The sequence below is a fragment of the Argopecten irradians genome, chromosome 2 (assembly GCF_041381155.1).
Source record: "Argopecten irradians isolate NY chromosome 2, Ai_NY, whole genome shotgun sequence".
NCBI lineage: Eukaryota > Metazoa > Mollusca > Bivalvia > Pectinida > Pectinidae > Argopecten > Argopecten irradians.
Genome location: NC_091135.1, coordinates 11,579,751 through 11,595,243, shown reverse-complemented (window position 1 = coordinate 11,595,243; position 15,493 = coordinate 11,579,751). Strand labels below are relative to the sequence as shown.

Sequence of the window (15,493 nt, the reverse complement as noted above, 5' to 3'; positions counted from 1 at the left end):
ATCATATTTTTTTGTAGAAATATGATGTTATGCTAAATGTAATAATCGCAAGGGCAAATAACTCTGTAAAATACAATGTCGGGATAACCTAGCTTTAGCGGAACTATATGTAGTATTGATGGTCTTCTCTAAATGGAAACGAGAAAACAAATTGATCCTTGTTTCTTGATGAATACCAATAATATTTTATCATGAGGTAGAAACTTTTATATTTTCCACCTCAATCACTGAAATATAGCTGGTATTCATCAAGAAACAAGGCATATCCTCTACATAGCCATTAGTCTCTCAATAATATACTGTCAACTTTCCCCTGAAGTAACTGTCTGTTCTGAACACAAAAATAGATTGACTTCATGAAATAGGAAAGATGCAAAGTTCTCTTTTTGGAAATATAATGGTCCAAAAGACCAAATACACTATCGGGAGAATTAAAGTCCAACAGCATAAGATCAAGTTTGTTTTCTTTTACTGATGAACATGTTGTTGTTACGAAACATTCAAACTATAAGTATACTGACTGAGTTATGGTTTATACCCTTCATATAAGATAGACAAAATCCACCAGGATGTCTACCAACAAACCATTCAATCTCTGTTACTTTTTGTGTTATAAAAAAGGCAAAAACAATTTTTACAACACAATTTTTATTATAAGAAAACATTTTTGTGTAGTTGAGAAACTGCAAAACATTGACAATATCATGACAATTAATGAAGTCACATCCTTCTCAAGGTCAAAGATCAAGATTAAGCGCTGAGGTCACATCCTTTTCAAGGTCAAAGATCAAAGATCAAAGGTGCAGCTCTGAGGTCACATCCTTCTCGAGGTCAAAAATCAAAGGTGAAGCTCTGAGGTCACATCCTTCTCAAGGTCAAAGATCAAAGGTGAAGCTCTGAAGTCACCTCCATTTGATCAGTGTATTTTTTTATGCTTGGATTGACTTCCGCCTCAATGAACCTGGAAACCTGACAAAATTAATAAGAAAGAAACATGAAATATAGAAATATCATACAGCCATTATCTGAATCTTGTTTGATATAGTATGATATACCTAATAAGTTTTATGGGAATGAAATTTTTCACGTCTTCATGGTAGATTGTTCTTGTCTCAGAATATTTGATCCACGAAAATATTGAGAAAAGGTTCAATCACATATACACTGAAAGCTAAATTGTGAAAATTCAAACCACTGAAATTTAATTTTTTGGTGCATGCGCAATCATTACTTTATTCCATAAAGGACATAGTGCCACAGAATTTTTTCAGAACGCAATTAATTATTATTTTTAATATTTTTATCTTGAAGTAAAATTAGAAGCTTCTCGATTTTACCTACAAGCACAACACTACATAATTTGCAGTCACGATATGTAAAATCGAGAAGTATTCCGAGAGAAAAATGAACATGGCGGTGATGGTTTAAGTAAGTGAGCTACACGATGTTTAAATTGAGTTTCTTCAAAGTACGGGTCATGACACCTCCAAAGGAGATTGTGGATGAACACAGTTATGGGTACTGTTTACCACCACAGGCGTAAATGTTGTATTTTAGCATATTGGTTTCGTAAATTTCCCGATTCGTCCGACAGGGAAATGCCTACCTAGCATAACTTTTCCTGATTCGTCAAGCCATAACTTCACACTTGGCCAATTTTGTTCATCAAGCACTCAATGGAAAGATAAATTATTTCTCTTTAAGATAAGATATACGTCAATGGTGTATAGAGCCCATTTATTAAAATAATCACGGTTTTTAAAAAATAGGTCTGTTTTTCTCGACCGCAGAGTTCATACCCTTGATACTATAATATATATATGTATACTGTTGGTTAAAATTTTTCGTGCCAAGTCCCTGTGAGTGGGTAATGGTGTAAAGAACGTGACTTTTGTAACTGGAAAAAACTAATAATTTGTCTGCTCCTGTTTTTTATTGAGAAAAAAATATATTTGTCAGCAGAGTAGTATCTTTAAGTGTTAAGTACAGACACTGAGGAAACCTGATGCCCCATATAATTCCAACAGATTCGAGTGTAACTGCTGATTTTACAAAATTCTAAACATTCAGCTTACTCTGTAATTATCAAGATCAATACCTGTTGAGGTGCTCGACCAATAAAATTCCGTGGCTCCAGTATATCATCTAGAGAATCTCTCACAGGTGCAAAGTATGAAGATTTCTTTAATCTATCCACCAGATCATTTTCTCCGCCTTCCTGTTTCACATTCTGTCCAGCCTCCTGGGACAGAACACGTATCTGTTCATGGCACTCCTACACACAAAAATATACAGATAATTCATCGTACAGTACACGTATCTGTTCATTACACTCCTACATACAGAATTATACATATAATTCATCGTACAGTACATGTATCTGTTCATGGCACTCCTACACACACACAGATAATTCATACAGTAATGTATCTGTTCATCTACTCCTACACATAAAATCTGTAATTCATGGTACAGTATCCAGTTCATGTGCACTCCTACACACAAAATTATCACAGATAATTCATTGTACAGTACACATATCTGTTCATGGCACTCCTACACACACAAATTATACAGATAATTCATTGTACAGTACACATATCTGTTCATGGCACTCCTACACACAAAATTATACAGATAATTCATTGTACAGTACACGTATCTGTTCATGGCACTCCTACACACAAAATTATACAGATAATTCATCATACAGTACATGTATCTGTTCATGGCACTCCTAACCACACAAAATTATACAGATAATTCATACAGTAAAGTACATGTATACAGTTATGGCACTCCTACACAAATTATGTATTCATCATACAGTACATTCATGGCACTCCTACACACAAAATTATACAGATAATTAATCGTACAGTACATGTATCTGTTCATGCACTCCTACACACAAAATTAACAGATAATTCATCATACAGTACATGTATCTGTTCATGGCACTCCTACACACAAATTATACAGATAATTCATCGTACAGTTACATGTATCTGTTCATGGCACTCCTATACACAAAATCATACAGATAATTCATCATACAGTACATGTATCTGTTCATGGCACTCCTACACACAAAATTATACAGATAATTCATCATACAGTACATGTTATCTGTTCATGGCACTCCTACACACAAAATTATACAGATAATTCATCATACAGTACATGTATCTGTTCAATGGCACTCCTACACACACAAAATTATACAGATAATTCATCATACAGTACATGTATCTGTTAATGGCACTCCTACACACAAAATTATACAGATAATTCATCGTACAGTACATGTATCTGTTCATGGCAACTCCTACACACAAAATCATACAGATAATTCATCATACAGTACATGTATCTGTTCATGGCACTCCTACACACAAAATCATACAGATAATTCATCATACAGTACACGTATCTGTTAATGGCACTCCTACACACAAAATTATACAGATAATTCATCATACAGTACATATATCTGTTCATGGCACTCCTACACACAAAATCATACAGATAATTCATCATACAGTACATATCTGTTCATGGCACTCCTACCACACAAAATTATACAGATAATTCATCATACAGTACATGTATCTGTTCATTCATGGCACTCCTACACACAAAATTATACAGTAATTCATGTATCGTATAAAGTCATGTTCATTCATGGCACTCCTACACCATGTATCTGTTCATGGCACTCCTACACACAAAATATACAGATAATTCACATACAGTACAAATACATGTATCTGTTCATGGCACAGATCTGTTTTCATGGCACATCCTACACACAAAATTACAAGATAATTCATCGTACAGTACATGTATCTGTTCATGGCACTCCTACACACAGAATTATACATATAATTCATCGTACAGTACACATATCTGTTCATGGCACTCCTACACACAAAATTTATTACAAGATAATTCATCGTACTCAGTACATCAAAACACTATCTGTTCATGGCACTCCTACACACAAAATCATACAGATAATTCATCATACAGTACACGTATCTGTTAATGGCACTCCTATACACAAAATCATACAGATAATTTATCGTACAGTACATGTATCTGTTCATGGCACTCCTACACACAAAAATTATACAGATAATTCATTGTACAGTACATGTATCTGTTCATGGCACTCCTACACACAAAAATATACAGATAATTCATCATACAGTACATGTATCTGTTCATGGCACTCCTACACATAAAATATATACAGATAATTCATCATACAGTACATGTATCTATTAGCACTCCTACACACAAAATTATACAGATAATTCATCGTACAGTACATGTATCTGTTCCTGGCACTCCTACACACAAAAAATATACAGATAATTCATCATACAGTACATGTATCTGTTCATGGCACTCCTACACACAAAATTATACAGATAATTCATCGTACAGTACATTATCTGTTCATGGCACTCCTACACATAAAATTATACAGATAATTCATTGTACAGTACACGTATCTATTCATGGCACTCCTACACACAAAATCATACAGATAATTCATCATACAGTACATGTATCTGTTCATGGCACTCCTAATCCTATACACAAAATTATACAGATATTTCATCATACAGTACATGTATCTGTTCATGGCACTCCTAATCCTATACACAAAATTATACAGATAATTCATCATACAGTGCGTGTATCTGTTCATGGTACTCCTACACACAAAATTATACAGATAATTCATCATACAGTACATGTATCTGTTCATGGCACTCCTAATCCTATACACAAAATTATACAGATAATTCATCATACAGTACATGTATCTGTTCCTGGCACTCCTACACACAAAATTATATAGATAATTCATCATACAGTACATGTATCTGTTCATGGCACTCCTAATCATATACACAAAATTATACAGATAATTCATCATACAGTGCGTGTATCTGTTCATGGTACTCCTACACACAAAATTATACAGATAATTCATCATACAGTACATGTATCTGTTCATGGCACTCCTAATCCTATACACAGAATTATACAGATAATTCATCATACAGTGCGTGTATCTGTTCATGGTACTCCTACACACAAAATTATACATATAATTCATCGTACAGTACATGTATCTGTTCATGGCACTCCTACACACAAAATCATACAGATAATTCATCATACAGTGCGTGTATCTGTTCATGGTACTCCTACACACAAAAATCATACAGATATTTCATCGTACAGTACACGTATCTGTTCATGGCACTCCTACACACAAAATTATACAGATAATTCATTGTACAGTACATGTATTTGTTCATGGCACCCCTACACACCGGGCCCTGGAACTTAGTTATCCCTCTATCCCAGGGGATATCAAAGCAACAACAACTATTTTCAAAATGATTTTGGCATTTTGTTTTTAAAATTCCTTCAGTGCTTTAGGACTTGGAGCAGAGGGTCAAAATATATAATTATTAATTATAAAGTACCAACAGACATTGATCAAAAGGAATCAAAAATATCTCTTGGTGTATTGGGATAGGTTTTGTAGTTAATGCTGGTCTTGCCTTTACTGGTTTGTCATCCTAACAATGGGGTGATAATTTCTCATTTGACTTTAATGTCACCATAACAGCTTTATATATGGCCTTGTCAAACAGACGAGTAAGTACCAAGAGAACTACTACATTTGTACTTTTAATTGAAGGGACAGAGACAGAGATACAGTTATTACATAGACTTCTTACCTGTCTGTTCCCACCAGCATTTACCATGGCAATAATCACATCCTCTCGTCGCCATAAACGGAAGCTCCTGTCGCACTCGCTTCTCAATCACCTGTAAAGGGGTATAACTCTGACTTATAACAAACTTTTTATCTTTTTACTTATTTGCCATTATATTGATAAAATATGTTTGTGTTTGGAATCATTTCAGATATAATATCATGATTACCCATACATATTCTAGGATAATTTATTTTTTGGGTAGATGACATTAAATAACACTACCTTTGGGTAGACCAAATTATATAACCCTACCTTTGGGTAGACCAAATTATATAACCCTACCTTTGGGTAGACCAAATTATATAACCCTACCTTTGGGTAGACCACATTAGATAACCCTACCCTTTGGAAAGACCACATTAGATAACCCTACCTTTGGGTAGACCACATTAGATAACCATACCTTTGGGTAGACCACACAATGCCCTCAGAGATGTTCTGTAGTGTACTCAGGATTATGTCAGCCGTCAAGAAAGCCTCGGCTAAACACACTCGTCTGTAAACACGATTAGAAAGAACTAATATGTACATGTGTAGTTTATAACTTATATTTACACGTGTAGTTTATAACTGATATGTACACGTGTAGTTTATAACTGATATGTACATGTGTAGTTTATAACTGATATGTACACATGTAGTTTATAACTGATATGTACATGTGTAGTTTATAACTGATATGTACATGTGTAATCTATAACTGATATGTACATGTGTAATGTATAACTGATATTTACATGTGTAGTTTATAACTGATATGTACATGTGTAGTCTATAACTGATATGTACATGTGTAGTTTAATAACTGATATGTACGTGTATCGTTTAGAACTGATATGTTCATGTGTAGTCTATAAGTGATATGTACATGTGTAGTTTATAACTGATATGTAAATGTGTGTAGTTTATAATTAATATGTACATGTGTAGTTTATAACTGATATGTAAATTTGCAGTTTATAACTGACATGTAAATTTGCAGTTTATAACTGATATGTGCATGTGTTGTTAATAACTGATATGTACATGTGTAATCTATAACTGATATGTACATGTGTCGTTTGAACTGATATGTACATGTGTTGTTAATAACTGATATGTACATGTGTTGTTAATAACTGATATGTACTAACTAATATATACTAACCTATTAGCGCTGTCGTCTAATGTACGTTCCATCCACTGTACTGACGCCGTCATTAGCGGGTCCTGAACCAAGCACATCAGGTGACGTGATAACGCACAGCAACGTTCACTCCTCATTGGGTTACGTTTGTATGGCATGGCACTGGACCCTGAGAAACCCATGGGTAAAATAATAAAAATTCTTAGAGTTTTGATGGCCAGTGTTTAAAGTTTCAACATTTCAAAATTAATGGGACTAGTTCACGTACCACGTGATACCCGATAACGTTTGTGCGGGACTAGTATCTCCAGTAGTGATGGAACGTTACTCTTTGCAATCTTCCTGCTGAAATGACGTTAGTGTGAGATATCATCTTGTGACGTCATTCAAATGTTATTAGGTATGATGTGGTACGTGAAGGACTCCCATTATCAAATCTATATATATAAAATGGAATTTAAATTTATTTACCCAGCCTTGTAATGTGACATTCAGTGCCCGGTTAATGTTTGTTTAGAGTAGTAAATAGCTTCTTTTGTAACAAAATATGTTCTGTTAAGATAAGCAATAAATACTGTTTCTGCTGTTTTATTGACTGTGACATCAAATCTACATCAACTTAATTAACAAGTATCACTGGCACTTGACTAATAGAGTCTTTCCCTATCTAGAGGGTGTGACAACGAAATCACAACCCAAGTGGGTAATTCATAAACGTCCAACCCGAGGCTTGCCTAGGGTTGGACATTCAGGAATTCCCCCCCTGAGGGTTGTGATTTTGTTGTCACACCCTCCATAGGTAGGGAATGATTCTTTTTCTCCCATATATAAAAGAAAAGGAAGCCCCCCAAAAAATAGCCCAAAAGAAGCATTTTCACTGCGACATGAACATGGTTCCGTTGTCTGCGTGTCAATATTGATGACATCATCAACAATGCGTTCCACGGTCACACTGCATGAAGTCATGAAGTCACGTAATTGTTTTCAGGTTCAAAAGGTTAGCGAGTGCAATCTATCATACCCTATAGGGGTTGACAGAGAAATCTCCCACGGCTAAAACCGGTGACAAATCAGTGAATGACGGGAGAATAAAATCCCCACATGCCCAGTTGGGCAAGTCGCAGACATAACTGACTTGCCTGACAAGAGGTCTGACCTAGCTACCCTGGGCAGTCCGGCTACGGTTATAATATCGATCCCTGGTAAACGTATAATACTAATATATAATATATTTACCAATCTGTTCTTTTTCAAATGGCTCCTCCAGCTCTTTAAAGCTTGCTAGCAAGCGAATATCGGTACAAATCTGTAATTGTAAAACATCAGTTTACCATGCTCATTTATTACTACTAGTGGGAATACAAAATTAATCACCAATCTAACACACACACATTTTACACCTTGTACTGAAATAATATATAATATTTGTGAGTGCTTAGTTTCATGGTTTAGAGATTACTTGATTTTACCTCTCTGATTTTTTTATATTTATGTTATTATGACTACGTCTGATCCCAATTCTTAGACCCACCTTGGGCCAGCCAGGGAAAATATGTCTTACCATTCTACTGCAATCCTACTTATATTTTCAACTTTCCTTTTATTTCTCATTAAGCCAATAAAGCCCAAATATAAATAGATTTAATGTAGTGATCTGAACTTCATCTGTCGAAGAAAGCAAAGTGAAAACACTGGACATACACAAAACATACAGTATTCGCTGTAATTTGCACATACAAATGTATTCCTTTTATAGTTTGAGACACATTATTATTTTGTGATTCACATGTAAAGAATTAGCTTGTTGATGTAATATAGGATACAATGCTGATGTTAGAGACATCACATGTTGTAAAACATTGTTAAATCTACGGGATTGAGGTGTTTATACAACTTCAAATTTAATCCAGAAAAGGGGAGGGGCAATAATTACGGTGAATATGGTACATCATTGTATTATACAAAGTATAGTCCCTCAAAGGGTCTATACTTTGTATACCACGCACAGTGTCCTGGAAAGTGGAATTTCATAAAAGATTTTGATGGAAACGGCCGCTGATCCAACTGAATACAGAAACCTCACGATGAATTAATAGAAAATATGCGGAAAAAAGGGAGACCAGCGCTAGTGGTTCCTTCCAGTATTATTTACTCAAAGTTAGTACAGGAATCATTTGAGTTGGACTGTCTTTTTTTGTTGTTTGTACATAATAAGTAGTATGTCAAGTTAGGATGAACTTTTCTCAGTAGACATCAGTCAGATTAAAGATTATTGATCTTATATCCGACCTTTAAAACACAAACCTTATGGACAGAGGCTCCTAAACTGGCCAGAGTGGTTAGGCAGTCTACATCGACTTTCCTACTGTAGGTCTGACCACAGATCAAAAAGTTCCTATCGAGAAAAAATAGCAGCCTTAAAAAAACTGAATTGTACTCAGTTTTAACTGGATTTTAAAGTTTCAATGTCATCTCAGAATGTCTAGGAGAATCAATTACATTTTGTACATGTACATGATTTCATTTTATTATTTCCCTTTAAGGTGTAATTTTACATTGATGTAAATTAAAAACCTGACCATTACATTGAATACATACCCGGTACCTAATTTTGTTCAGATAAAGTTTTATCAGCAATATTCAGGATCATGCTTTCCTGCTTAAATACAGCAGAAGTTGAAATTCACTGTCTGTAAACATTGCTATGAGTCAGCATTCAGGTTATTTCTTCAACAATAAATGCAAGGGCCTCAACAGTCATCTGGCATTCTATCTTTTCAATTACTGAGAAGAAGTCATTAAACGATCTTAGCCACTGTGACCTTGAATGAACCTCTGATGACATTAACACCCCTTATTCTGTAACTCAAAACATCTTACGTTTTAAATCCAGCTTTTTCTGTTACAAGTTTATCCAGTTCTTCAACCTGTGAAATTAAAAACAAATTTCCAAAAACATTAATCTACAAATTTCCAAAGATATTACTATAATAACTTAAGATTTTGGAAGAAATCAAACTATAAATAGTCCTTTTGAATTGAAATAACCCCCCCCCCCCCCTCATCATTCAGTACTCTCATAATGTTTTATAGTAATCTTCTCTTTGGATCAAGTATTGATCATTACACCATTTGTAATTCAAAACAGCTTTATGATATAACAATCACTGAGAGATAACAATACAAGATTAATGGAATCTTTCCCTACCTTGACGGTACATAACAGAAATCACAACTGGTAATTCATTAACATCTAACCCAAGGCTTGAATAATTCCCCCAAGGGTTGAATTTCATTGCCACACCCCCAAGGTAGGAAATACAAATGTACTTATTTTTTCTTTCCACATTCCGAAAACAAAACACAACAAGAGATCCCAGAGGGATCTTGGCGCCCACCAAAGATTGATCTATGTCTGACAAATGAAAGAGGGATCTTTTCTGTGCTTTTCAAACTTACACTTTTTTTTTCTGCTTTTCAAACTTTAAACTATCAAAATCCAAGATGGTGGTCGCAAAATGCAATAGGCAGAACTAGGGTCCTAGAGGAACCTACATATGATATTTGAGAACAATCCCTTCAATACTTTCTGAGAAATAGCGGTAACAAACTTTAACTAACAAAATCCAAGATGGCTACCGGTCGGCCATTTTGTTGACCGATCAGTCCCAAAATGCAATATGCACAACTGGGGTCCTAGGGGAACCTACATATGAAATTTGAGAAAGATCCCTTCAGTGCTTTCTGAGAAATAGCGGTAACAAACTTTAACTATCAAAATCCAAGATGGCTACCTGGCGGCCATCTTGTTGACCGATCAGTCCCAAAATACAATATGCACAACTAGGGTCCTAGGGGAACCTACATATGAAATTTGAGAAAGATCCCTTCAGTGCTTTCTGAGAAATAGCGGTAACAAACTTTAACTATCAAAATCCAAGATGGCTACCTGGCGGCCATCTTGTTGACCGATCAGTCCCAAAATGCAATATGCACTACTAGGGTCCTAGGGGAACCTACATATGAAATTTGAGAAAGATCCCTTCAGTGCTTTCTGAGAAATAGCGGTAACAAACTTTAACTATCAAAATCCAAGATGGCTACCTGGCGGCCATCTTGTTGACCGATCAGTCCCAAAATGCAATATGCACTACTAGGGTCCTAGGGGAACCTACATATGAAATTTGAGAAAGATCCCTTCAGTACTTTCTGAGAATTAGCCGTAACAAACTTTAACTATCAAAATCCAAGATGGCGGCTGGTCGGCCATCTTGTTGACCGATCAGTCCCAAAATGCAATATGCACAACTAGGGTCCTAGGGGAACCTACATATGAAATTTGAGAAAGATCCCTTCAGTACTTTCTGAGAAATAGCGGTAACAAACTTTAACTATCAAAATCCAAGATGGCTGCCTGGCGGCCATCTTGTTGACCGATCAGTCCCAAAATACAATATGCACAACTAGGGTCCTAGGGGAACCTACATATGAAATTTGAGAAAGATCCCTTCAGTACTTTTAGAGAAATAGCGGTAACAAGAATTGTTAACGGACGGACGGACGGACGGACGGACGGAAGGACGGACGGACGACGGACCACGGACGAAAGGCGATTTGAATAGCCCACCATCTGATGATGGTGGGCTAAAAAAACAACAACAACAGAATGAGACAGTATTCTCAAAAGAACCATTTTCACTGCAACATTGGGCTGTTGACCGCACATCAATATTGATGATGCCATCGACGATGCACACCACAGGTATGCCACATGAATTTATGATGTTGCGTAGTTGTTTTGCCACAACAAAAAGAGCCACAAGCGCTATCTGTCATACCCAAGGGGTGACAGAGAAAACTCTCTCGGCTAAAGCCAGTGAATTGTGATTGAATAAAGAATCTTCACCTTTGCATGATCCCCTTTGAAGAGTGCTAGAAAACTGGCCTGGGTTCCGGTTGTTCCTTTGACACCACGGAACCTCAGATTGTTGCGAGCTGTTTCTAAATTTTGAACATCCATAACAAGGTCCTGGATCCACAAACATGCTCTTTTCCCGACAGTGGTCAGTTGAGCTGGTCTGTGAAAATAAACTTGACTAATGTTTTATCTTTTCTTGAAAACTTATGAAAAATTTACCTATAATTCCCTAAAAACATTCTAGGTCCCTTATTGTAACAATACCAGAGTATTTGAAAATTATTTCGACAAATCATGGGCCTAAATCATCTGTATTACAAATTAAATAGCAAGTAGATGTCTTGAAGAAGTGAGAAAGAAAAGATTTGGTTTCCTCAAACGAAAAATATAACTGACATATACAATATAATAAAAAGAAGAACTGTTACTTACTGTAAATGTGTATAGGCCAAGCAGGGCATGTCCTTGTATTCATCAGCAAATCTGCTCAATCTTTGTATACATCTAGCTAACTGTAATCAAATAAATACAGATTTAATGTACCAAAAATTGATTTTTATTTGTTTCATACTAAATCTGACTTTTTAAATAGGCAGATTTTTTTTTTATCTTTGTACTACTATAAAGAAAAAAAGCCTCCAGAATGGTGCTAAAATCTTATGTTATCATGACATTACAATAGACATCGACATCGCGATTCGCGTATTGATAAAGAAACAAGAGGCCCAGAGGGCCTGTATCGCTCACCTGGTTTGTAATGCCTAGGAATGTTCTGAATACAAGTTCATTGTTTCTTTTCTGAAGGAATTTGAATATTTACCTCTAATTCCCCTATTGGGCCCCACTCTTTCTGCTCCAGGGGGTCAAAGCCAAAATTTATACAAATTCTGTTAACCCCTAGGATGTTTCTGGGCCAAATTTGGTTAAAATCCAAGCAGAACTATATGACTATTAGCGATTTATAGGATTTACCTCTATTTCCCCTATTGGGCCCCGCCCCTCCTGCCCCCCGGGGGGTCAGAGCCAAAATTTATACAAGTTCTGTCCCCCTTCACCCAAGGATGTTTGTGGCCAAATTTGGTTACAATCCATGCAGAACTCTAGGTCAAGTAGCGATTTATAGGATTTACCTCTGTTTCCTCTATTGGGCCCCGCCCCTCCTGCCCCCCGGGGGTCAGATCCAAAATTTATACAAGTTCTGTTCCCCTTCCTCCAAGGATGTCTTTGGCCAAATTTGGTTACAATCCATGCAGAACTCTAGGACAAGTAGCGATTTTTAGGATTTACCTTTATTACCCCTATTGGGCCCCGCCCCTCCTGCCCCCAGGGGGTCAGAGCCAAAATTTATACAAGTTCTGTTCCCCTTCCGCCAAGGATGTTTGTGGCCAAATTTGGTTACAATCCATGCAGAACTCTAGGACAAGTAGCGATTTTTAGGATTTACCTTTATTACCCCTATTGGGCCCCGCCCCTCCTGCCCCCAGGGGGTCAGAGCCAAAATTTATACAAGTTCTGTTTCCCTGCCCTCAAGGATGTTTGTGGCCAAATTTGGTTACAATCCATGCAGACCTCTAGGACAAGTAGCGTTTTATAGGATTTACCTTTCTTTTCCCTATTGGGTCCCGCCCCTCCTGCCCCCAGAGGGTTCAGAGCCAAAATTTATACAAGTTCTGTTCCCCTTCCCCCAAGGATGTTTGTGGCCAAATTTGGTTACAATCCATGCAGAACTCTAGGACAAGTAGCGATTTATAGGATTTACCTCTATTACCCCTATTGGGCCCCGCCCCTCCTGCCCCCAGGGGGTCAGAGCCAAAATTTATACAAGTTCTGTTTCCCTGCCCTCAAGGATGTTTGTGGCCAAATTTGGTTACAATCCATGCAGACCTCTAGGACAAGTAGCGTTTTATAGGATTTACATTTATTTTCCCTATTGGGCCCCGCCCCTCCTGCCCCCGGGGGGGTCAGAGCCAAAATTTATACAAGTTCTGTTCCCCTTCCCCCAAGGATGTTTGTGGCCAAATTTGGTTACAATCCATGCAGAACTCTATGACTAGTAGCGATTTAAAGGAAATGTTGAACGGACGGACGGACGACGGACGAAGGACGCCGCGCCATGACATAAGCTCACCGGCCCTTCGGGCCAGGTGAGCTAAAAATCATCCATTGGAAAATGAATGGAAATGTACGTTTAAACGTATTTTATTTTATCAATTCAATTAAGTAGTCTGAAAAATTAATCACAAGCATTGATGTCACTATTTATTAACTTCATCAGGTTATGAAATGAATTTTGTTTGCAAATTAGTTCTGCAAACAAAATTTATTTCATACTCTGATGGAATTAAAAAATAATGACATCAATGTTTTAGTGGTCAAAAACTCTTTCTTCTTGTCCTAAACCTGGCACGTCCTTAACTCATTGACCCCTGAACTGTTTCAGCCTATAAATTAGATATGTTCTTATTATCTACAGAAATGAATGGGTTACTTTGCTTTTAACCTGAAATAAACCTTAAGTAAACAAATATCTTTTCAAAACATGATTTTGATAAAACAACGAATTTGGCGACATTTACAAATATGTTATTACAATTGGATATTTTTAGACTTCAATGTCAAGATAAATCATTTGGTCAATTCTGAAATGTATATTTAACAAATATTTCAGGATATTGCTTACCTTTGGTAGAAGAATATTAAAGCCATCCCGCATAACTATGAGGTCCTGAAAGACATTTGATGAACAAGATTTAATATTATGATCATTTCAAAGAATTTTCAAAATAAAACTTTCCTAACATGCTGATGTTGCCCCCTGTTTATTTTGGGTTGATTGTTATAATTACCGTATTATTTCCAACATAAGCTGACATGGCCCCCAGTTTATTTTCCAACATAAGCTGACGTGGCCCCCCAGTTTATTTTGGGTTGTTATAATTACCGTATTATCTCCAACATAAGCTGACGTGGCCCCCAGGTGTATTATGGGGGCAGCCTCTGGACAGCAGGCAGCAAACGTGTGAACATGAGCCATGACGTCATGTCGCACACGCTTTTCTTCAATTGCAGCACGTTCAAAGTCAATATTCTCGACATTGGCTCTCATGTTATTGATCTGTTCGTCTGTGATAGTAACATTCTCCAAACCTATTTTCTGCAACATAAAATAACATAACAAAACAATGAATAAAACATGTGCAGTAACTCATACCAGAGACATCTATACACGTAATATATGTTTCTGTTCATACGATCTCCACACACATTGTCAGAAAAATTGTTGTTTCCGTTTTAATAATTACTGTTTGGGCCGACAGTTGTTTGCCAATAGGCCTGTCTACACTAAACATCATGGAATGCACATAAACACATGCCTTTTCTGCTTCTGCTAAGTAAGTCCATAACAGCCTCCAAGTAGAGAATTTTTTCAGTTCGCCAAAGTTCTTTGCCATTTCTGGACTGGCATATCTAGAAACAAGAGGAGAACGGTACTTTTCATGTTCTGAACTTTTAGCGGGCTTTAATGTATCTGCCATGATGAGCAGTACTGAAAAACATGCAACTTCCGGTAACAACGTGAAAGTGAAAGTAGATCGTGGTCATTCCAGCGCTTTGAAACAAGAGGTGATATTTGTATGC

The 15,493-nt window shown here is 36.6% G+C and overlaps 1 protein-coding gene across 1 annotated transcript; it reads right to left on the bottom strand.

Annotated features, from left to right (window-relative positions):
• Positions 1–631: 631 nt before the first annotated feature.
• LOC138314456 (adenylosuccinate lyase-like) lies at positions 632–15,422 on the bottom strand. The gene is given in 14 exon segments (XM_069254810.1): positions 632–969; positions 2,099–2,275; positions 5,769–5,813; positions 5,815–5,875; positions 6,226–6,306; positions 6,958–7,105; positions 8,173–8,242; positions 9,241–9,331; positions 9,817–9,863; positions 11,843–12,014; positions 12,287–12,366; positions 14,535–14,579; positions 14,796–15,008; positions 15,229–15,422. Coding segments are annotated over 14 exon segments (1,479 nt in total). The 5' UTR covers positions 15,391–15,422; the 3' UTR covers positions 632–882.
• Positions 15,423–15,493: the final 71 nt, after the last annotated feature.